Source organism: Meles meles, chromosome 6 (assembly GCF_922984935.1).
Source record: "Meles meles chromosome 6, mMelMel3.1 paternal haplotype, whole genome shotgun sequence".
In the NCBI taxonomy this organism is placed as follows: Eukaryota; Metazoa; Chordata; class Mammalia; order Carnivora; family Mustelidae; genus Meles; species Meles meles.
Window position 1 is genome coordinate 19,627,623 of NC_060071.1, and position 21,254 is coordinate 19,648,876.

General features: G+C 53.0%; 1 protein-coding gene across 2 annotated transcripts in view; it reads right to left on the reverse strand.

Moving 5' to 3' along the window:
• PCSK6 (proprotein convertase subtilisin/kexin type 6) overlaps nt 1-21,254 on the reverse strand; it is a 181,846-nt gene that overhangs the window by 6,608 nt on the left and 153,984 nt on the right. Inside the window, exons 14-20 of one of the 2 annotated variants that reach the window (XM_046008469.1) lie at nt 18,751-18,930; nt 18,543-18,581; nt 12,828-12,930; nt 11,685-11,881; nt 10,002-10,089; nt 6,422-6,525; nt 1,432-1,561 (exon numbers count right to left, since the gene is read on the reverse strand). In XM_046008469.1, coding sequence (XP_045864425.1) covers nt 1,432-1,561; nt 6,422-6,525; nt 10,002-10,089; nt 11,685-11,881; nt 12,828-12,930; nt 18,543-18,581; nt 18,751-18,930 — 841 coding nt within the window. The remainder of the gene's footprint in view (nt 1-1,431; nt 1,562-6,421; nt 6,526-10,001; nt 10,090-11,684; nt 11,882-12,827; nt 12,931-18,542; nt 18,582-18,750; nt 18,931-21,254) is intronic. The other variant, XM_046008470.1, reaches the window with a different exon arrangement.

The following is a 21,254-nucleotide window of genomic DNA, read 5'->3' on the forward strand; positions in this document are numbered from 1 at the left end:
GCTACCCAGGTGCCCCGCTTGTTTTTGTTTTAAGAAAATACATTAGAACCCAGAGCAGTTCTCAAACACAGCCTGGGGAGCCACTCCACTGTGGGTTCCCAGCTGTGAGCTGAAAGACAGGGCAAGGTCTCCCCAGCCAAGCTGTACTATGTGTCTCCAGGGCTCCCCAGTTTTGAGTTTATTTCAGAAGAAAGGCCCCTCCCCCACCCCCCACCATCATTATCATCAAGGCCACCTTGCAACGTCTCATTATTGCTCTCACCCTGAACAAGACAAGCTGCCCTGACTGTCTGGGGATCTAGGTTATAAAGTCCTGAGGAAAAGGCAATAACTATTCAGCAAGACAAGAGGACACCCAAGAAATGGCTTCTTCTTCCACTGCTCATGTCCAATGAGAAAGGTAAGGAACACTACAGGGCTAGAAGCCATCAAAAAGAATGGTGCGCTGCACAGACACATATGAAAAGGAGAGCGAGTTACAATCTACGTTCAGTGACTGCGCAGGGAATGGCTTTAGAATGAGGACATTGTCTGGACCTAAATTTTCTCTATCTAATGTAAAATGAAAAAAAAAAAATCCCCAAACGAAGCCCAATACATAGTTTCCTTAATTACCACCAGTGTGAATGCATCCGGGGCTGTAGCACAGAAGGAGCTCCCGTGGGGGCTGCCAAGGCTGCAAGACAGGCACCTTGTTACTCTGCCTCCTGCCCCGACCCAGCTACAGAGCTCCAGGCACTCAAAACTCATTAAATGAACAAAGGAATGAACGCCACCAACAAACCTGTGACCTTGGCAATCACCAACTACAGGAGTCCCTCCACTCTAAATGGGTTCCGCTACCCCCACCGTACCTACAGCTCCCTCTGCAGTGATGTGATGTGGCACCCTCCCCCAGCCCCAGGGAAGCTCCCTTTGCTGGCACAGGGAAACACCATTCCCCGGCAATCTTTTTCTTATGTTTAATTTTTTAAGATTTATTTATTTTTAAAGATTTATTTATTTCTTTGTCAGAGACTGAGAGAGAGCATGCACAAGCAAGGGGAGAGGCAGGCAGAGGCAGAGAGAGAAGCAGGCTCCCCGCTGAGCAAGGAGGCCATTGTGGAACTTGATCCCAGGACTCTGGGATCATGACCTGAGCCAAAGGCAGACACCTAACCAACTGAGCCACCGAGGTGCCCCAACATTTATTTATTTGAGAGAGAGAGAAAGGGCAGGGGGAGGGGCAAAGGGAGAGGGAGAGAGAGATTCTCAAGCAGACTCTTTGCTGAGCATGGAGCCCAATGGAGGGCTTGATCTCACAAACTTGAGATCATGACCTGAGCCAAAATCTACAGTGGGGTACTTCACCAACTGAGCCACCCAGGAGCCCCACTCATTCCCCAGCAATCCTGGCCTGAGCTAGGAAGACCATCTGAAAGGACTGCGTACCTTCGGCACACTTTGTGGGGCAAGCCCAGCATCTCCTCTGGATAGAAGCCTTCGCCACAGGCCGGTACACATTTCCAGTCTTGGAAGTGGAAGTTTGCCGCACAGTGAATACATTCTTCTCTGCTGGGTCCTGGTGGGGGGTATGGGACAGAAGCAGATGTCAGGGATGGCCTGCCCGTGACCATGTTCTGGGCCTGGCACGGTGCCCTGGGGACCTGGGGAATGGTCCAGATGCCTCACGTCCACCACTGCAGCTAGGGTTCCCAGCTGCCCACCCTGCCTGCCCCAGGCCATCCTCGCCCATGTCCGCATTTCGCAGGGAGGAACGTGGAGGCATGAGCTAGGCTCAGCATAATCCCCACCCTCAGGGCCATGTCTGATGGCCCCGACTCCAAACATTTCCTTGCCAAGAGCCCTTGGTCTCACTTCTTTTTGCTGGTGGCAGCCCTGGGTAGCTTAGAGCACTTAAAGTGTGTCTGTACCAAACAGAGACCTACTGCAAGTGTGGAATCCATCACACACTGGATTCCAAATGCCTCACATAATAACAGCATGAAAAAGCCCTGATATTTTATGTTCGTTATTTGTTGGAATGATAATATCTTAGGGACACTGGGTTAAATAAGATACACTATTAGCCTTATTTCTGCCTGTTTTTCTAGGAAATGTAACATTGTATCAGTGGCTCACATTGGCGGCTCACCTATTTCTCTGGGATGGATGACCATGTAGGAAGTGGGAAAAGTGAAGGAAGAGATTTTAGGGGGATGGTGTAGACTGGCAGTCGGTGTGGACAACCAGGTCATTTTTGACCACAGAGAGCAAACAACTAAGGGCTTACGGAGTGGGGAGTGGCAACCCCAAGAGACCAAAGCTCAGAAGGAAGGACCAAGAGTCCAGAGGGAGAATGCGCAGCTCAACCCGAGTGGACTCATCAGCCTGCGGCAGACGTTGTCCAGAATGAAGAAACTGCTATCCGTTTGTACGTCTGTCAGTCACTCATTTAACAACCAATAAGCTCCGGAGTCTACTCTGTGCCAAATGTCGCTGAGGAGCCCCTGATGGGGTGTCAGAGGCAGCGAGGTGGTCCCTGGCTGATAGCTTAGGGGGTTGAACATGGGGAAGAAGTCATCTTAGATGCTTCTGGTGATCACAGTCCCTTGTTAAACTTTCTCCTCTAATTCCGCTGTGGTCTTTGGTCGAGGCCTGGCAGCTAAGGCAGTGACCTCTGGCTCTCTTCCTGGAGTGGCTCCTGGACTTAGAAGGGGCCTCTTGGCTGTGTCAAGGGAAGACCCCCATACAGACAGGGGTCTGCTGCGTGGTCCCACTGGCCCCAAGTTTCAATGCTCTGGCAGCTGGTTTCATTGCTCAGAACTACAGCTTTCCACCTGGAAGGGAATTCTGAGCTCATCCAGCATTGAGAGTGGGATGCAGAAGCAGGAGCCTTTTTTGGGGGGCTCCATAATGAACACTGCCCACCCACCCACAGTGTCCACATGGGATGTCCTCCTTCCTTCACAGCAATGCCCTGCAGATATGTAGGGTTTCTGTCCAGTTATATTATGTCATTCTAGATGGAAGACTGCTCCTGTGCTCTGCCTCCCCCTGCACCATCATTTATCTCTAGGGAGCATCTGGCATTGGCCATTGGCCCTTAGAAGCCCAGGGCCTCAGGAGCTGTATGGTCCCTATGGCTGTCCCTGCTGAACACTGTTACCCACTTTCTCCTGCCTCAGTCACTAGGGTCCTTGATGCCTAAGGAGTTTCTGTGATGGGAGAGAACACTTGTTTGTGTTTGTGTTGTTGACCTTGACCAACAGGGTTTGGGGCACCAACCCCCCATGATGTCAAAAATCTGCCTATAACTTTGGATTTCCCCAAAACTTAACTACTAAGCATCTACTGTTGGCCAGAAGCCTTTCTGATAACATAAACAATTACCACATACTGTGTACATTATTCATATTATATACCACATTCTTAGAATAAATACAGCTATACAAAGAAAATGTTATTAAGAAAATATAAGGAAGAGAAAATACATTTACTGTATGTATGAAAAAAAAGATCAGTGTCTACGTGGACCCATGCAGGTCAAACCCACATTGTTGAAGGGTCAATTGTATTTATTTATTTATTTTTAAAGATTTTATTTATTTATTTGAGAGAGTGAGAGAGAGCCTGAGAGGGGAGAAGCTCAGAGGGAGAAGCAGACTCCCCATAGAGCTGGGAGCCTGACGCGGGACTCGATCCTGGGACTCCGGGATCATGACCTGAGCCGAAGGCAGTCACCCAACCAACTGAGCCACCCAGGCGCCCCACGGGTCAATTGTATTTAGTTAAAAGTTCAATTTACTAAACTTTAAAGGGAATGAAGCACACTCAGTGGGGGAAGAGGAAGCAGTTCTGGCAACGGATCGTGGAGAGGAACGATGTGAATGTACTTAATACCACGGAAGCGTACACTTAAAACCGGTTAAGATGGCAAACTTGATAAGGGTAGTTTGCCACAATAATAAAAAAGCTGATTAAACACCAATTTTCAGGACTGACCATTTTCACAATTACCACAATCTACGAACTTTCGAACCCAAAGTCTCTTAAGGATTCTGTGCAGTTACAAGTCTCTGCAGGCTTCGGACACTTGAAAAGCACCCCCAGATCCTCACCCTAAGATGGGTTTGCTTACTCAGGACCCAATATATCATTTGTGGGGTCTACTACAAAGTGAACACGTGGGGTCCTTGTTCCAAACTCAGGCAAAATGTGCCATTAAGGGTATAACATATAACATGCTTTCCTTGCTTCTGCAATCTCTCTCTCCAGCTGTCATGGAGCTGGGATCTGCTATTTCATGTCCTTCTCCCTTGGGCTTGAGGAAGGGATGCCCACGAGTGGAGGCCGACCCTCACACAGACCTGAGGCACCACCCCTCAACTTGTCATGCATATGCTTTACCAGCTGCGCAGTCCTGACCAATGGGCCATGTCCCAACTGGGAACAAGCTGAGCCAGGCACCTCCCTATCCCATGGGTCCCCTACAGCACCCCACAGCTGGCAGGTAACCCTAAGGGGTCACATCCTCTGTACCAGGACTCTGGGTATTTGGACCAGGAATGGGCAAGAGGCTTGTCCAAATGCCCTGGGGCACTGCCAGCCCCGGGTGGAGACAGAGGCCACCATGTCCCACCCTGCACTTTTCCCTGACCACAACCCTCCCCATGCCCATGCTTAGGCCTCTGTATCAGGGATGGGCAGCAGTGATCACTGAGTTGGGGCAGGGAGGGGAAGGCTAGGTGGGCCTGGGGCCTCCAGGGGGAGGGGAGCTGACAGCTGAGAACAGCAACTTCCAGACACAGACTCACATTTGACAGGGAGCAAAGAAACCTCTAGGCCACTCAGAGCAGAGAAGTAGGCCCTCTTCCAAGCCGCTGCCAGGGACTGGATGCATGCATCTTAGGAGCTTAGAAAGAAGCCAAGCAGGCCGGCACATGGAGGCAGAGAGACCCCCCCCCTCCACCGCCCCACCACCACCAGACAGCCTTAGCCCTGCACGCCATTGAATTCAATGCCTGAAGGGACAGAGAAGTCACCGTGTGGAGATGAGAGAAACTATGAGCATCTCTACAAAGCTGTTTGCCAACAGGCAGTCTGGGGATGCAGAGAAAGAAAAGTAAATCGAAAAAAGTAAATCGAATTACTGAAATCAAAAGCGGTGTAAAGGCACATTTCTGAATGTTATGGATTACGGGTGACAATGAAATTTCAACAAGTGACACCGGCAATGCTCCTTAATCAACCTGGGCTCAACGAGGAGACAAAGAAAACAAGGAATAAACACGAGAGCAAAAAAATCAGAGAGCAAATGGGTAGGGAAAAAAGCTGAACTGAGGGGGGTTGGGTGGGGGATGGAGGATATTTCCACATGCTGAGCTCCTGCTGCTGCGGCGTTGTCCCCGGAGGACACATCCCCTGTAGGCTTTGGGGTTCTGGCCTTGACCACAGCCCAGCTTCTTGTGGCACGTCCACACCTGGAGAGCACAGCTGATGCCCACATGTGGCTCACGTGGCCACGTGGCTGCTGGGGGGTGTGGCGTGGGGTGGGTGGTGGGGGGGCTGTGCGGCTCCTGCCAAGGGCGGGATCGGGAGGAGAAGACTTAACCTGAAGTGTATCCGAGCCCACAAACTCATAATGCACTTCAACATCGAGTGCAAATAACTCTGCAACAGAAAACCCCATAAAACGAACCCATTCTCGGCTCTTCTGCATAAAAACGGTGCCTGGGAGACATCTGCGCTATCATCTTTGTGGGGAATTATAATACACATAAAGTTGTTTATAGAAGCCTTTTCCTCTTTGAATAAAATGTTCAAAATAAGGGAAGCTAGGTACCAGGAAGGCAGGCTGTGTTTTGAGAAAGCCTCCTTCGCTTTCTGGCCCCCTCTTCTCTGAAGCTTTGTAGTCTTGCCTTTCCGTGGGGGAGGGCCGGGCCCCAGGCAAAGAGCAGTTCCTGAGGGCTTAGCTTCCCTCCTCGGCTTAGCATCCCTGCCCGGGCCCTAGAGCACCCACAGCCTGGCTGGGCTTCTCATGCCGGGAGACCCAGGCTGCCTCACTCAAAGTGAGGTCTTGGGGGTTTTCTTTATTCTGAATTTTTAAAATGGCAAAGGAAAGGAACAGAACATCAAATTTCCCATAGTTACCATTTCTAAGGGTATGGTTCAGTGGCATGAAATACCGTCCCCACCATCCATCTCCAGAACTCTTTCCGCTCCTCCAGCCGAAACTCTGTACCCATTAAACACTAATTTCCCCCTCTTCTCCCAACCCCATCCTCTGCAAGGGCCCCTGTGATTGAATGTTGCAATACCCAGCGAAGCCCAGAGAGTCTTAGGGTTTTCCTAGCTTCGAGACAGTTCACCCAGAGTCAGTGGCCCAGGCTTCAACCGTCTGGCATAGCGAAAGCAAGGCCCCTGCAGGCGGTGAACTCACCCACACAGGTCTGGCAGGTGTGATGGCATTCCCCACATCTGATTAGCTCAGAATCAAAGTAGGTGCCCGGTTCACAGTCTGGAATGCAGCTGCCCCTCGCAAAGCTGTTGAAGGAAAAAAAAAAGGTGTGTTTTCTCATATCCCCCCCGAAATATTTTTTTAAAGATTTTATTTATTTATTTGACAGAGAGAGATCACAAGTAGGCAGAGGCAGCCAGAGAGAAAGGGGGAAGCAGACTCCCCGCTGAGCAGGGAGGCCCTATGTGATGCTGGGCTGGATTCCAGGATCTTGAGATCATGACCTGGGCTAAAGGCAGCCGCTTAACCATCTGAGCCACCCAGGAGCCCCCTACTTTCCAAAATTCTAATGAAATTACAATCTCTTAATCGCCTTTCATGAGAGGAAAGGAAAGTTGCTAAAGCATGGCTCTTTGTGCCGCTTGAGGTTCCAAGCTAATGAAAGCAGGGAAAGAGTGGTCTGAAGCCAGCCGGATGTCCCGCAGGAAGGGATGCCCCAGACCCCCACTCCCCTGCCGGAAGCCCCAGGCTCCTTCCCCAAATCCCTGGGGCTGAGTCCCTGGGCTCTCTCTTGGTCCGTGATGGCTCATGAACCAAACTGGAAGCCAAACATGGAGAGGAGAAAGTGAGCTTGTGTGGGTCCCCCCTGGTGGCGGGCTGGCTCAGTCTGGCTGGTCAGCCTGCTGTGGCGAAGTGCGGTGCTGATGATATGTCCCTTCGGGTGGCGGTGGCCAGACGGGTTTTGAGAGCCCGACCCAGGCCTGCCTCTGCCGTGCTTGAAACCTTTGGTGCCTCGTGAGGATCTGGACATAAAATCCACTCCTGGGACTGGACAGGCCCCACCTGACACAGTTCCTGCCTCCCTGTCTCACCTCATGATGCAGTCGAGTGTGTGGATTCTGGAATTGTCTCTCGAGCTGGACTGCCCACTCTGGGACCCTGCCCTGGCCACTTCCTAGCTCTGCTACAGCGACCTGGGGTAAGCCAGCACCGGCTGTCCCCTCACCTGTCTCTTCTCCTATGCACTGGGACAAGCTTGGCTTAAATGAAATGAGCCAAGGCTCGTGAGACCTGCCACGGCTGTCTGGCACACGGTAGTGTGTCTGCTACGGGGATTTCCTCACTTTGCAAGAGACACTGTGTTGGATGTGCACGTTGTAAGCTGTGTGCCACCAGGCACAGGGGACAAGGGCTCTGGTATGTTGGCGAGATTCAGAGAATCCTGCGTTTCGTGGGGAGAAGCCAAGGGGTCCGGAAGCCTCCTTGCATCCACGGCGGGTGCCCACTCTGGAACTCCAGGGCGCCCGAGACTGGCAGTTAAATCAAGTGCTTAGTAACTGATGTCTCCCCTCGAACGCTTCCTGCATTTATCCCCTAAAGAGATGAATGGCCGCGAATCAGCAGCTCGGCGGCTCTCACCGCTTTAACGTGACAGCGATGATTTGAAGCCACAGCTTAAAAGGATATTGGGCAATAAAAGGAAGCTTTCTGTGGATTATGGCTGACGATGTTTTCCGAGTTTGCGTGCCTCTCTGAATGCTTGTCATGGCAGGAACCGCTGGTTCTGTCCATGTGGTTCCTCCTTGGCCGGGACTTTCTGTCCGTGACCCTGTTCCTCACCTGAGCAGCTGACCTCCTCTTTCCCACTATCCAGAAGCCAGTTCCCTGGGACTCCCCCAGTGCTCCCAAGGCAGGAAGTAAGTTCTAATGAATTGGACTTGCAGAGCCTCCCCCGCAGCCCCCAACCGCTGACACCTGGCTGGGTGTCAGCCCAACCCAGCGCAGGTGGGAGATGGTTACCATCGCTCCCTGTTCCAGGCCCCCCAGCTGTGGCCACCCCCAGCTCAGTGCCACCTCTCCCTTTGGGGACCTCCTTCCTTGACCACTTCATCCTTCCACTGTTAGTCCTGCCTCGTCTGCCTAACACGTTTACAGGACCACAGGTGTGATGTGTGACTCTGGGGGTCCTGCTTCCCTTTCCTCTCCCCAGACTCCTGGGAGCTTGGGCCGTGGACCGTCTTCTCTCCTGATCTTCCTCTCCCTGATCTGGAAGAGTAAGGGCAGGCTGAGGGGAACCTCATGAAGGCAGCACTTCCTGGGCGAACAATTTCCAGTATTATCAATATCCTAGGGGCGTCTGTGTGGCTCAATCAGTTAAGCATCTGCCTTGGGCTCAGGTCCTGATCTCAGGGTCTTGGGATCGCGAGGCCCACATCACGCTCCCCGCTGAGCAGGGAGCCTGCTTCTCCCTCTGCTCTTCCCCCTGCTCATGCTCGTTCTCTCTCTCTCTCTCAAACAAGTAAGTAAAATCTTAAAAAAAAAAATAGTACCCACATCCTAGGTTGCTGTGAAGATTTAAATGAGGCATTATTGGTGACAGCACCTGGAACAAGGGCTTGTAAAATTTTTCTTCTGTACCTACTCCAGAAACATTCAGCTCTACTGGTGAATCCCAGTCCTGGCAGCGCCCTCCTTACCTGGGAGCCTGTTAGAAATGCCGAACCCAGGGCTCTGCTGGGAGCTGCTAGGCCAGAATCTGCATTTGAACGGGAGCCCACCCCGTGATTCCTTGGGCATACTGCAGGGGGGGGAAGCACCGCTCTCCCGGATCCTTCCCGTTCTTCCATAATGTACAGACCCTGGCTCTTCTAGTCCCTGGACTATGGGAGTGTTTACAGCACAGTTTCCAACAGGATGTTTCCTAAGCTAGACAGTAACTTGGAGGAACAGGTAATGTCTATTTGGTTGCATTCAATGCACTGTGGTTGCATTCAATGGGCTAAACGAACATTTCAACAGATTCCAATAAAAATCATTAACTCAGCAAAATGTTTTTAAAGCAGATGTGTGCTGAGCTTGGTGGGAGAGGGAAAACCAGGAATCTAAAAAAGCATCTTCTGGGGGCAAGCTTCCAGGGTAGGAAGGAGATACCAGAGCTGGGGGGAAAAAAGAGAGAGAGAAAAGGCAGAGAATGGAGAGGAGGGAGGGTGGGCTTTGCAATGCCCCCCAAGCCCTTGCCCAGATTGGGAGGGGCACGGGAGTGGATGCCCTTACTGGTGCCTAAAGACGGGAGCTCCTCACCTTTCCAGCAGCCAGCCCACTTTATATGGTAGGGTTGCTCTCACCAGTTCCCCAAGTACTGCATAAAAGGTAGAGATTTTACCTTTCCTCTAAACTTTTATTATTTTATTTATTTTTTAAAGATTTCTATTTATTTATTTGGAGAGAGAGAGAGAGTGAGCAGCCAGAGGGTCAGAGGCAGAGGGAGAAGCAGGCTTCCTGCTGAGCAGGGAGTCCCATGCGGGGCTCCCTCCCAGAACCCCGTAATCCTGAACTGAACTGGAAGGCAGATGCTTTACCGACAGAGCCACCCAGGTGCCCCCTAACTTTCTATTTTTAAACAGTCTCCAAGTGGATCTCTGGTTCGTACAGATTCAGAATCTTTACCCTCAAGGGCTTTGGGCCTCTGCTTTTATCTTTTAGGAAAAAGTTGCCCAAACTTGGTAAGCCAGTGACAGAAACAAACAATGAAAAAGCCTCAGGTCTGAAGGGACAGGCTTACCTGAATCCTTCTTTACACACAGTACATTTTTCTGGTTCATCAACGCACTTTTTACAGCTTGGGTGGCATGTAAGGCAATTTTTCTGACCTGGAGAAAAAGAAGATGAGAAGAGCAGGAGAAGCAGAGACATGAATCAATCCTGGGCAAAGACGACTCTGGCATTTCAAAGCGGGCTTGGTAGAACCGCGTGTCCCTGGTGTCCGCCCCCAGGAGCGGTGATGGAGTGATCAAACAGCCAGAGGCCATGTACAACCCGCAGGCCCCTGTGTGGGATCACAGGTCTCTCTCCTCTCCCTTCTGGAGTAAATTAAAGCTCTTGCACAACCTCGAGGCTGGGGGTGGGGGGGGCGGCTTTCCAGAGGAGACACGCTCTGCTTCTGTTTGTTTCAACCGGACTGGAGTTCCCGGCTGTCTGTGAGCAGAGAATAATCAGGTCTTTATTAAAAAAAAAAAAAAAGAAGAAAAAAAAGAAAAGGACAGAGTTGGAGCCTAAAGAGGCCTCAGAGCTGCCCTCTGGTGCCTTCATAGGGAACCTTAGCAAAGACTTGGTAGTTACAAAGACTAAGACATACATCTAGGACACCCAGCACACCTCCTGGGGAAACGCTAGGTCACCGCAAACCCCAGGATCCTTTGCCTGTTCTGATCTGGTCTTTCCACCTGGCGCCTCATCATCGCCACCTGGCGTCCGGGCCTGGAAGCTCAGGGCTGCTTGCTACACCTCTGTGCTTCCTCCTGGGGCCCCACAGGGGGCATTACACACACGCAGCAGGTGTTCAGGGAGGACGCTGGGTCAACGAGGGAGGATCATTCCTGCCTTGGGAGCAGGGTGGGGATGGAGGAACCTACGGAAAGGGTCTGGCTGGCAGCCCAGGGCAGGTGTTTGCAAAGGCTGTGAAATGCATCTTGTGAGAGGATGGCTTTTTCCTCTAAAGGGATTCTGGTTCTTGGATGGCTTTACGTCTATAGAGATTTCCTGGCTCCTTCATGCCATCATGCCGTCACAGGCCGGATCAATGATCCCTCCCACATGGCAAGGGCCTCTGTGGGAAGGCTTTGACCTACACGAATTGCCAACGTCAAAACGGTAGCTTCTTTGAACTTGAGAACTATCCTCCGTCTGTTTAACCCAGACCCTGTCTTTTGCCTCTTCTGGGGTGACGTGCATTGGTGAAACTCTGGCATGGGAACCTGGGCCCCAGGGCCCCGCCCATCCACCCACCTCCCCAGGCCTGGTGGAATGGCAGGGCACCTGGTTTTGTGGCTCTGAGTTCAAGTCCCACCTGTGCCATTTCTAGTTGTGGGCCTGGTACCACCTCTCAGCTTTGTTCCCCATCTGCAAGACCAGGAAAGCATCACCCACCCCTTAGGGGTGTGGTCACTGCCTATAAGGTGGGCTACAAAGACTAACTCACCTCTTCTGAGCCTAATTAAAGCTGGCCAGAGGCTCCTCTTTGTTTTTGAAGGACTGAAAACCTTCTGTCTGTACTCGAATCCTGATTTCAACTCAGCAGCTCTTCCTAGCCAGGGCTTTTTCCCAGTGTCAACTACCAGGTCCATAAGCTGGTGCCAGATTCCCTGGGGAAATTCTTCCAGGAGAGGGGACCCCAGCCTGGGGCGGGGGGGGGCAGCGGGGGAGGACTGACTCATCATCATTCCTGTGCACACAGATATGCACTTACTTTCATCAGCATAAAATCCAGCAGGACAGAATGTCACACAGGTGTTCATCTCCTGATGGTGATAGAACCCGCGGCGGCAGGACAGGCACTGGGTTGGGCTCCTGCCCGAGCAGGTCTCACACCCCTTGTAGCACCGGCGACAGCGTCTTGCTGTTGTGTCCCCAAAGTAGCCCAGAGGGCACACGCTCACGCACTTCCTGTGGGAGCAGGAGCCACAGAGGACATTTCCAACCTGACCCCACCACCACCCTGCAAGCCTGCAGCCCTACTGGGTCCTGCTAAGGCAGAGCACCTAGCTGGAGAGGAAATTCTAGCTGTCCCTCCACCCCCCAAGTCAGCAAAACTCGGAGGGAAACAAAGGGTCCGGGGTGAAGGTTAAACCGTGTATGCCCATGGACTTGGCGAGCCCATCGGAGAGCTTCCTAAGTACACAGGAGAGGGTCCTGGACTTGGATCAGAACCTAGGAAGGTTCGCCTTTCAGTCTCTCCAGAAGAGGCGTTCAATAGCACCTGGGTGATGGCATTTGACTTTTGCAATTTTTAGCCCTGGTGCAAACTCACCACCCTCCCTTGGGGAGCTGGTCTCACGGGCAGTGAGCAAAGACAGCAAGCAGGCTCACTGCCTTTGCACGGCGCAGGGTGAGCGTGTCTGTGTCTGGGAGCTCGAGGATCCCATGCGAGTCACGCCCATAGCCCTGTATGGCTGCTGACTGGACCCTTGGCGGGTGGGAGCTCCCCCAGACCTGGCCCGTGGTGCTTTCTGAACAGTCCTGGCTTCTAAAATGACATTTGTCTCTAGTTCCCAAGCGGTCAGCCTTGGTCCACTCAGTCTGACCCATTTCTGTTTAACAAAATGGCTAGAAGATGGTTTATGAGCACAGATACCTTAAGGCCACACACCCTGTGATTTCTCTGGTATGGGCAATGAATTACTTGTGTGACGAGGATAAGAAGTTACTAAAACGTATACAATTCCAAAGCAGTCACTCTCGGTGGAATTTCTTTTTCTGGGGGAGAGGTATGACATGACGTCATAAGGAGGGCATGGGTTGTGGGGGGACTAAGAGCTCAGCTGGAAACAGGTCACCTTGGTGGCCCTCTGAAGGGCTCCAGGACATACAGTCAGAAGCCCCAGCCCTTTACCTGCTGGTCTTCGCGCTTCCCAAGCTGAAGTGGACACAGTTCAAACACTGGTCTGCTTTGGGGCCGTCACAGCCCTTGTCCCCACACTCCGGATGGCACAGACCTTAAAGAAACAAGCATTGTCTTTCACCCAGAGAGATCCCTTGTCAACCCAATGCAGTCCCCTAAGAGCCTGTGTCAGGACATCACAGCCTAGGAGGGGCAGGAGAAGCTTCCCGAGAGAGTGGTGAGGCTGCTGGGGCTGGAAAGACGGTCCACCCCAAGGCAATGGGGCTATGACTGAGAGCTGAGCCTGGCCCCAGGCTCCAGCGTCCGAGGGTCTGATGACTCCAAGAGCAGCGGGAGGAAGAGGGAGACCCATCGGGGACCCAGATGCATGAGCCGAGCGGGGTGCAATGGCAAGAGAGAGGCTGAGGACACTGTTCTTTAGGGCACTCCCCTGCAACAGCGGTTATGATCCTGGGGCCGGCCATCTCTCTCCTGATTCCCACGGTGGAGGACAAAGCAATGCAGGATGGGGCGCCAAGGGCATGAGGAAGCTGCCACCAGGCAGTGATGATGAAGGGAATTAAGCAAGAAGGGTGGAGGAGAGGATTCCCTGCGTGCGTTGGTGGGAACAGGATGGATCTGTGAGCTCAGTGCCATGGGGTGCAGCTGTCCCTCAGCAGGGACGGGATGGGACCTTTTCTGCAAACCTTTGCGGCTTCCCTCCCTCTTGGCCTCCGTGGTGGGCCACCCTGTCTTCCCCCAAGTCCTCCGCAATCCCTGCATTCTGCCCCTGGGGACTGCGATGGAGAGCCATGTGGGGAGCTCTGTGGCCCTCCAGCAAGCCTGGCGGGAGGAAATGCCAAGTGCCCTCAGGCCTGAGTGGGACAGGTCCACAGGTGTCCTGTTCACCCTGCCTGAAGAACATGACCACAGCGTGCAACGAACAGCACGGTGGTGGGACCCTCCGCCCACCTTACCCCCGACCCCGGTCCCCCGGCTCTGGGCAATGGCTCCAGAAACCCTCCTCATGTGGGGAGGGACCCAGAGGGGTATTATGAAGGCTTTTGAGTCTTTAGAAGAAAAAAAGCCTTCTGTAAGGTTCGAGTTGTTGGAAGGGGTGGGGAGCGAGTTCAGAAGCAAAGAAGAGGTGATTTGCTGGCCACCAGCGTTTTCATGGGGATGCAGGCAGAGACAAAAGTCCCCATTCTCTGCCGCCCACAATGGGTCTTTGCTGAGGTGCACAAAGCCCTCTTCATTCGTCCTTAAAGGGCCTGCAGACCTTCCTAGTGTTAGACCCGATTTATTTTGCTTCCCTCCCAGAACGTTCACTGTTGTTGATATTTCCAAAGTTTTCATTGTGGGTCCCACTGTGAACCCCTTTCAAGGCTGCGTTCGTGCTGGGCTGGGCTGGGCTGGGGAGGGCTCTGCAGTCCATGCCCCCAGTCTGAGTTCAAGCACTCGGCCTGCCGTGCCCGAAGCTTATCACAGAGCCTACCCTCACCCCCCTTCCTTGCCCAGCTCCAGACTGCTGGGCTTCTTTTGCAGTCAATTCCCCTTTGATTTGATTCCTGCCCACCTTCTTCCAGCTCATTCATGGGGGAGAGTCTCAGAAAGCCTTGCTTCCTGCTGCCTTGTTTTCTATGACCCACAGCGCTGAGTACACAGAGGAACTGGACTCCTGGGCTCTGCCCTTCCCATCCAGCCCCTCCTGCAGTGGCCCCGAGGATACTACCCTTAGGACCACTGCCTTCTGTAGTGATTTCTCCCCCAGAAATCCAAGGGAACCAGCAGGTCTGTCTTGCTTGATAAAGTAAACAATGCCTTTGTTCTTATGGACATTGGCAGGAGACAGGGAGGAGAAAGAAGGATTTCCCCACTCTATCCTGGCATGGGAGACAGGAGCCCCGGGAAGTCGGACTGGATTAGGGTGTTTATTGCTATATTCCCAGCACCTAGAAAGGTGTGTGGCATAGGGCAGGTACCCAATCAATATCAGCTGAGTGGTTAAAGGGTGAGAGAATGGATAACAGAAGAATGGGTGGAGGGGTGCCTGGGTGGCTCAGCGGGTTGGGCCTCTGCCTTCAGCTCAGGTCATGATCTCAGGGTCCTAGGATTGAGCCCCGCATTGAGCTCTCTGCTCGGCGGGGAGCCTGTTTCCCTCCTCTCTCTGCCTGCCTCTCTGCCTACTTGTGATCTCTCTCTGTCAAATAAATTAAAAAAAAAAAAAAAAGAATGAATGAATGAAAAATGGGTGGAAATTGGGAAATATCCACAAACAGAATGTTCTAGAATGTCCCAAGAGAGGGACAGCCTTGGGGAAGGCCTGGTTCATGGTGTGTGTGGACTGGACCTCACCCTCTTCCTCCCTCCCGGGCCCTCTGTGGTGGAGAGGTTGGTCCATAACCCGAGGGAGCCCCGCGCAAGGCTGGGATCCACCCAACAGTGAAGGCAACAAAACCCGACCAGGGAGTCTAGCTGACCAGTGGTGGGCAGTCCCCGGTGAATAGCTTGGTAAGACACTGCCCAGGGCAGGATGCTTAGATGAGTCTCCATAAGCTCCCTCTAGTCCGGCTGTCTACTTGAGTTGTCTCAAAAAGCCTGATATCGAGATTTGCCTCTTGATGAAGTGTTCTTGGATTCAATCATCTTGGCTGTCTTCTTCCATTCACTCCTAAGATGGCACGTGTTTTTTTCAGAATTGGAGCACGTTCCCTGGGTGAGCATATATTCCCGAGGCTCCAGATAATGAGGGGAGCGCGATTCACGTGCTGACTGGCCTCCGTTGCCCGGCTACACAGTGTTACGGGTGTTATGATGACACAGGCTTATTTGGAATCTCTACCTTAAATCATTTGGGGAGAAAATCCAGAAGTCAAAAAGCTCCCCTAGCAAATGTTACAAAGCAACTTGGGAGTTCTAGGCCCTTCTCATCAGGTGGTGCTTAGACCAGTATCCAGGAACAGGAGGACTTGCTAGGTATCCCGATCTGTCCCTGCCATTCATGTCTTCCAGGAAAAGTGTGCTAGGACCTTGCCGGCAAACCACTGGACATGAGGTGGAAGGCGGGGCAGGCAGTGGCTGACTGCAGACAGGAGGTGCGGACGAGACTAAGAGACGCCTTTCACTGCAGGTCTGGCCTGCCCTCCCGACAGCTTGTGACCCTGGCCTTGGCTCTGCTAGGTAAGCGCAGATGGGCCCCAAGTCTGTGACCCCACACAGTGCTGCACTGGCCATGCCATGCGTCCTGATTATCAACTCCCCTGTGCCCGCTGAGCTGTCCTGGAATGTGTCCAGACAGAGGCTTCGGGGGCTCCTGGCTCCCCTCAGCGCTGCATGACTACACTGTCCCGAGCCATCCTCAGTCCACATTTCTGAGCCCTCCCTTTCTGAAACTGAGGCTTCCCTTCCTCCCCACGACATTCTGTCCTTCCCTCAAGGCCACTCTCTGGGAGCAGCCCAAGCCCGTTCCTGTGGCCTGCCACCATCCTGGCTTCCCAACCCCACTACCCGGAATCACCTGGCACAGCCTCCAAGTTCCCAGACCTGCTGAAGCCGCCTCTGGGGTGGACCCCCTCACTGGCACAGCTGGTGTTCTCCAGCGGCCTCCAGCTCATGTCCCAGCAGGCAGGCCACCGCCACAGGCTCTCCATCTTCAGTACGCAGCCACTCACGGTTCCCTGGCACCTTACCCAGCCATGCGACTCCTGCCCTGCCTTCCCAGGGGAACCCTCCAGCCTCTCCATCTCCCAGCCCTACCCCCTCTGTTGGATTTCCATACCTTCATTGACTTCAGGAATCCCAGACTCCACCACTACTGTGGATTTCCACTTGCCATGGCCCCGGGGAAATCACTATGGCCACCTCCTCCATCCCCGTTCCCAGGAACAATGTTGACTGAAAATATGACCTCAGCTGTTGGCATCAGGGCCGGCCTTTGCCAGGGTGGTTCTCCTGCCAGCTCTGACCAGGCACCAGACACCCGTCACAGAAGTCGGGGAGGCTGGACTCTGTCTCTGCCCCTTGCTCACCTCCTGCCCTTCATCTCTTGTCCCTGGGAGCACTGGCCCCCCATCTCTGCCCCCCCTCCCAGTGCAGGGCTGTCTAGGACCCCCTGTTGCTGTCTCCCGGGACCATGGCTCCGTTGGACCTCCCTACCCCTTCCCAGTGCATGGGCCCTTGGTGGGGGGATGGGGTGGCAGTGGCTACCACCAGGGTGTGCTTCTCATCCCCACACACCTCTGTGTGCGGCCAGTTCTCTGAATCCTTGAGAACCTTCTCCCCCCAGGTGAGCACCCCTGCAAACTCCTGCTTCAACCCACCTTACCGCTGCTAAAACCGCAGAAAGCTCATCGTAACCATGGGGCCACTTCAAAATCACCCTCTCTTTCTCTGAGCTTCTGCACTGGGGCCTATCAGTGACTCAGCTTCTTCCACAAGAGCCACGGATGGGCAGCCCCATTGCACAAGCCCTTGACCGCGTTATCTAACATAGCTGCTCCCTCCCCCTCCCCCACTACCTCCTCCCCTTTCTTCTCCCCCTCCTCCTCTTCTCTCTCACCGACCTCCACACCACAGCATCCTCCAGATCTCACCCCTCTCTTGCTCCTTCCCTGTCTCTAGCTCTTCCTGCTGTGACTGGCCTGCCCGTCTCACTTGCCCCAAGACTGTAGGGACCTTCCCTGAGAGTCTGGAACACATCCTCTTCCCATGGAGATGCCCTCTATCCATCCAGGCCAGGCTTGGGGAACACTAATTCACTTGCGGTGCAGGGCACCCTATTTTGTGAAATTCCAGGATAGTGTAAGGTTGGAGTCAGTAGCAGATTTTAAGAAAAAAAAAATCAGACCTTTATTAATAATTACTGATTCTTGCCATCACTTATAAATCACGGGGGGAAACAGCAGGTTAGTCCATACATAATTCAATGCTCCATTTTAAAGGAACGGCAGAAGAAATTTAAAATTGAATCAACCGTAATTTATGCTCGATATGTATCAGTGGAATTCTCTGTTTTGTTACTTTTCTTTTTTCAGAAGCTATTAGATAACTCAAAACATCAATATCCTTAGATATCGCCCATCATTTATCAAGCAGCTGGAATATTTAGCTAAGGGAAATATGCCCAACCAGAAATACTTGGTTTCTCACAAATCACCATGGGATGGTTCAGAGGGAAAGGAAACAGACATGCTAATCACGACTGTGCCCAGTCCAGTGGCTCAAAGTCTGAAGCCATTCTCCAGGCTGCTGTCTCCGTGCAGGGGGCCAGAGGTCCAGAGCCAAGGGGCCCCCCACTGACAATGGTATGGCTGGAGAAGGGGGATTCATGCAAGGCATCTTTATTTCCTGTGAGATGCTTAACCCCTTCTTGGTGACATCGGTATCTACTGACATAAGGTCCTGAGACCTTCTCCTGGGCCATCATCCCAGCCCTCATGGGCAGTCAAGACTTGCACAGCTAGCTTTTTCCTGGCTATGTTCATTCAACCCAACCCTCCCAGGTCCATTAAGACCTGTATCCTTCCCACCTTCTGGCTATAGGGACAGAAAGTGGATGGACTTGAGAGGGTCAGGAGACATGAGACAAGAGATTTTGAGGATGAGATGGGACCTCAGGAGGAGGCCATTGGCCAGGGGGCAAGTTCCAGTTCTGGTTGGGCATATAGAACCTTCTGTTTCCCGGCCTGAGAAGGTTGGAGAATACTTACTGGTTTGAAGCATACTTACTGGTCTGTAAAATATTAGGAGAGCCATGGGTGGAAGGAGCTGTGTGAGTGCAAATTACCATCATTATTACAACTTCCAGGAAAGAAGGAAGACCCACCGTCATAATCCCCACCTTTTGCCAGGAACGGTCCCACACTCAAAGAGCCACAGTGGAAAACCAACACTCAGAGGCTGGCCTGTCCATCTCCTCTGGCTACAAGTTCATTACCTGTGTAGTCCTCTTCATCCTCAGGAACCTCGGTCTGGGGTGGGGACAGAGCAGCCTTGGGGGGCTCCAGCACGGGGGCCGAGATCTCCAGCATCCGAGAGCGTGACTGATGGGAGCTGAAGGTGTTGTATGGGTGCTCGGCGGTGCCGTACAAGATGAGGCTCCATTCCTTCAATTTCCCTGAAAGGCACCAAGCCCAGAGTCACTGGCCAGCCTGAAACCTCCCCTAGAGAGCTCTTGAGGGGCCTGGCCCAAGTGCGAGGCGTGGGGCTCCCACTACAGGGTTCCGCACTCACCATCTTCCTTCCCAGTCACCTGAGGATCAGGGATGCACCGTGACTGCCCAGGCCATGTTCTCTGTCCCCAGGTCTCACTGTACCTCCCTCGACTGGTCTCCCCCCATCCCCAAGAGAGCAGATCTGGGGCCTGGCCCTGAGTCTTGCCCCATCTGCTTGTAAACGGGACAGCTGGGTTACCCCAAGGAGTCCTGCTATCAGGAGCCCTCACCGCGGACCGTGGGAAGATTGGTCTTGGACTGCTTCCTGTGTAGCCCGGCCAGGTGGGCAGGGAAGGGGGATGCGGTGGTAGTGCAAACCTGAACGTCCCGAGAGGCTGAGTGCGGGGAGGACATCCTCAAAAATGGCAGGATGAATGGCACAGATGCCAGAGTATGTGGGGGGAGGTGAGAGGCATGGGAAGGACAGGGTACACAGAGCATGTATGGGGCGGGGTAGGGAGACAGGGCGGGCGCAGCAGGGACCCCAACCCGCCATCCACCTCCACGTGGGAGTGATGGCCCGTGCTGCTAGGTCTTCCCAAGGGTAAAGAGAAGTGAGAACCTCGACTGCAATCTGCAGGTGAAATCTGGGATGCTAAAAAGCAGGTCAGAAGCCAAGTGAGATGGGTGTAGGGGGCCGGCCCAGGTGCAGGCCGGAGGTCTGGCCTTCCTGGCTTCACTCTTGCGTCCCTGAACGGTCCGAGCAGTGAGACCACGTGGAGATCACTGCTATCCTTCCTGTGCAAATGAGCGGCTGGTGTCCACTGTGACCAGCATGGACCCACCACGGCTCCAGCCCAACACACAGCCATCCAGCTGTGAGCCCCTCCAGGAAGCCCTTGTGACCGGCCATTGGGACCCAAGCTGGGGGCAGTGGCTGCGCCAGCTCCATGTCTGCGTCAGAGACAACTCTCTGTCTTTCCTCTTTATTTCCTATCTCTGGGGCTCTTGGCCATCGGAATGCTTTAGGTGAGAGAAATGAGCTCTGATTTGTCGCTGTTGATTTGTGTTTTTATTGTCACTTCTGCTCCTATCACTTCCCTTCTTGGCTCTGAATGGTGGGCCATCTGTCCTTAGATATCTGGCTGTATGCTATCTTTTTTTTTTTTTTTTAAGATTTTATTTATTTGTTTGACAGATCACAAGTAGGCAGAGAGGCAGACAGAGAGAGGGGGAAGCACGCTCCCTGCTGAGCAGAAAGCCCGATACAGGGCTCGATCCCAGGACCCTGAGATCATGACCTGAGCCAAAGGCAGAGGCTTAACCCACTGAGCCACCCAGGTGCCCCTATATGCTATCTTTGCAACATAGGCAGCTCTGCTGGTATAATTTGGATCTTTTGTTTGAATTCCAGGAATATCTTACTCTCCTGAAATCCTAGAACAGGTGGCTCCTGCTTGCCCACATACTCCAGAAGTCTATGGGCTGTGATCCATCCTGTCCAAGGTATTAGTAGAGGCCAGAGGCAGAAGGGGCCTGTGCATACCAGGCCACACCCCCCCCCATGCTGTTCTAAGTGGTGTGTGATGCTGATTGGGTTATACCATGTGGCACACAGCCACACCCTAGTCAACCAAGGTCCCAGGCCCCGAAGCCTGGAGCCCTCAAGCCGTCCCAAGTTGGGCCCTGCATCCACATGGGCCTCTCCCAGCCTGGCCAGGGCTGGAGGAGGCAGGTCCTTTAATCTGCAAACACATTCCTAAGCTACTTCCTAGGACACCGACTTCCAAAGGACCTGGTTCTTCCAGACGCTCCCTGGCCCTTTCCCTAACGTGTTCCTATCACAGGCCACAGGCCACGAGAAGTACTTGGCATGGGTGTGGGTGTGAACACAGTCCTTGGTTACGAATTATCATCTGTTCTCAACCTCCGGAGACCAGACTGGAGCCAGATTTCCAAACCACACAGGAGCTGGGCAAAGAACTGATGAAGGGCGGGGGGTTGGGGGGAGCGTGAGAAGCACACGATAGGGAGCAAGGCTCTGTAAGCTGTCATTGGAGTAGAGATCTGTTTCCACCCTCTAGCGTGGCTCCAGAAACACCCACCAAGGGCTGTTGCCACTAAAATTAGATTCGCATTTTCAGATATAGCTTTGGTAGGATAAACAAGAGAGGCTACTCTGAGCTCAGGATCAGGGAGAGTTAAAGGAATTCCAAGAAACCAAGACAAAGTTCTCATCACAAGGGAAAAAAAAATTTTTTTTTTTGGTGTGAGTGTGCATGTCTAT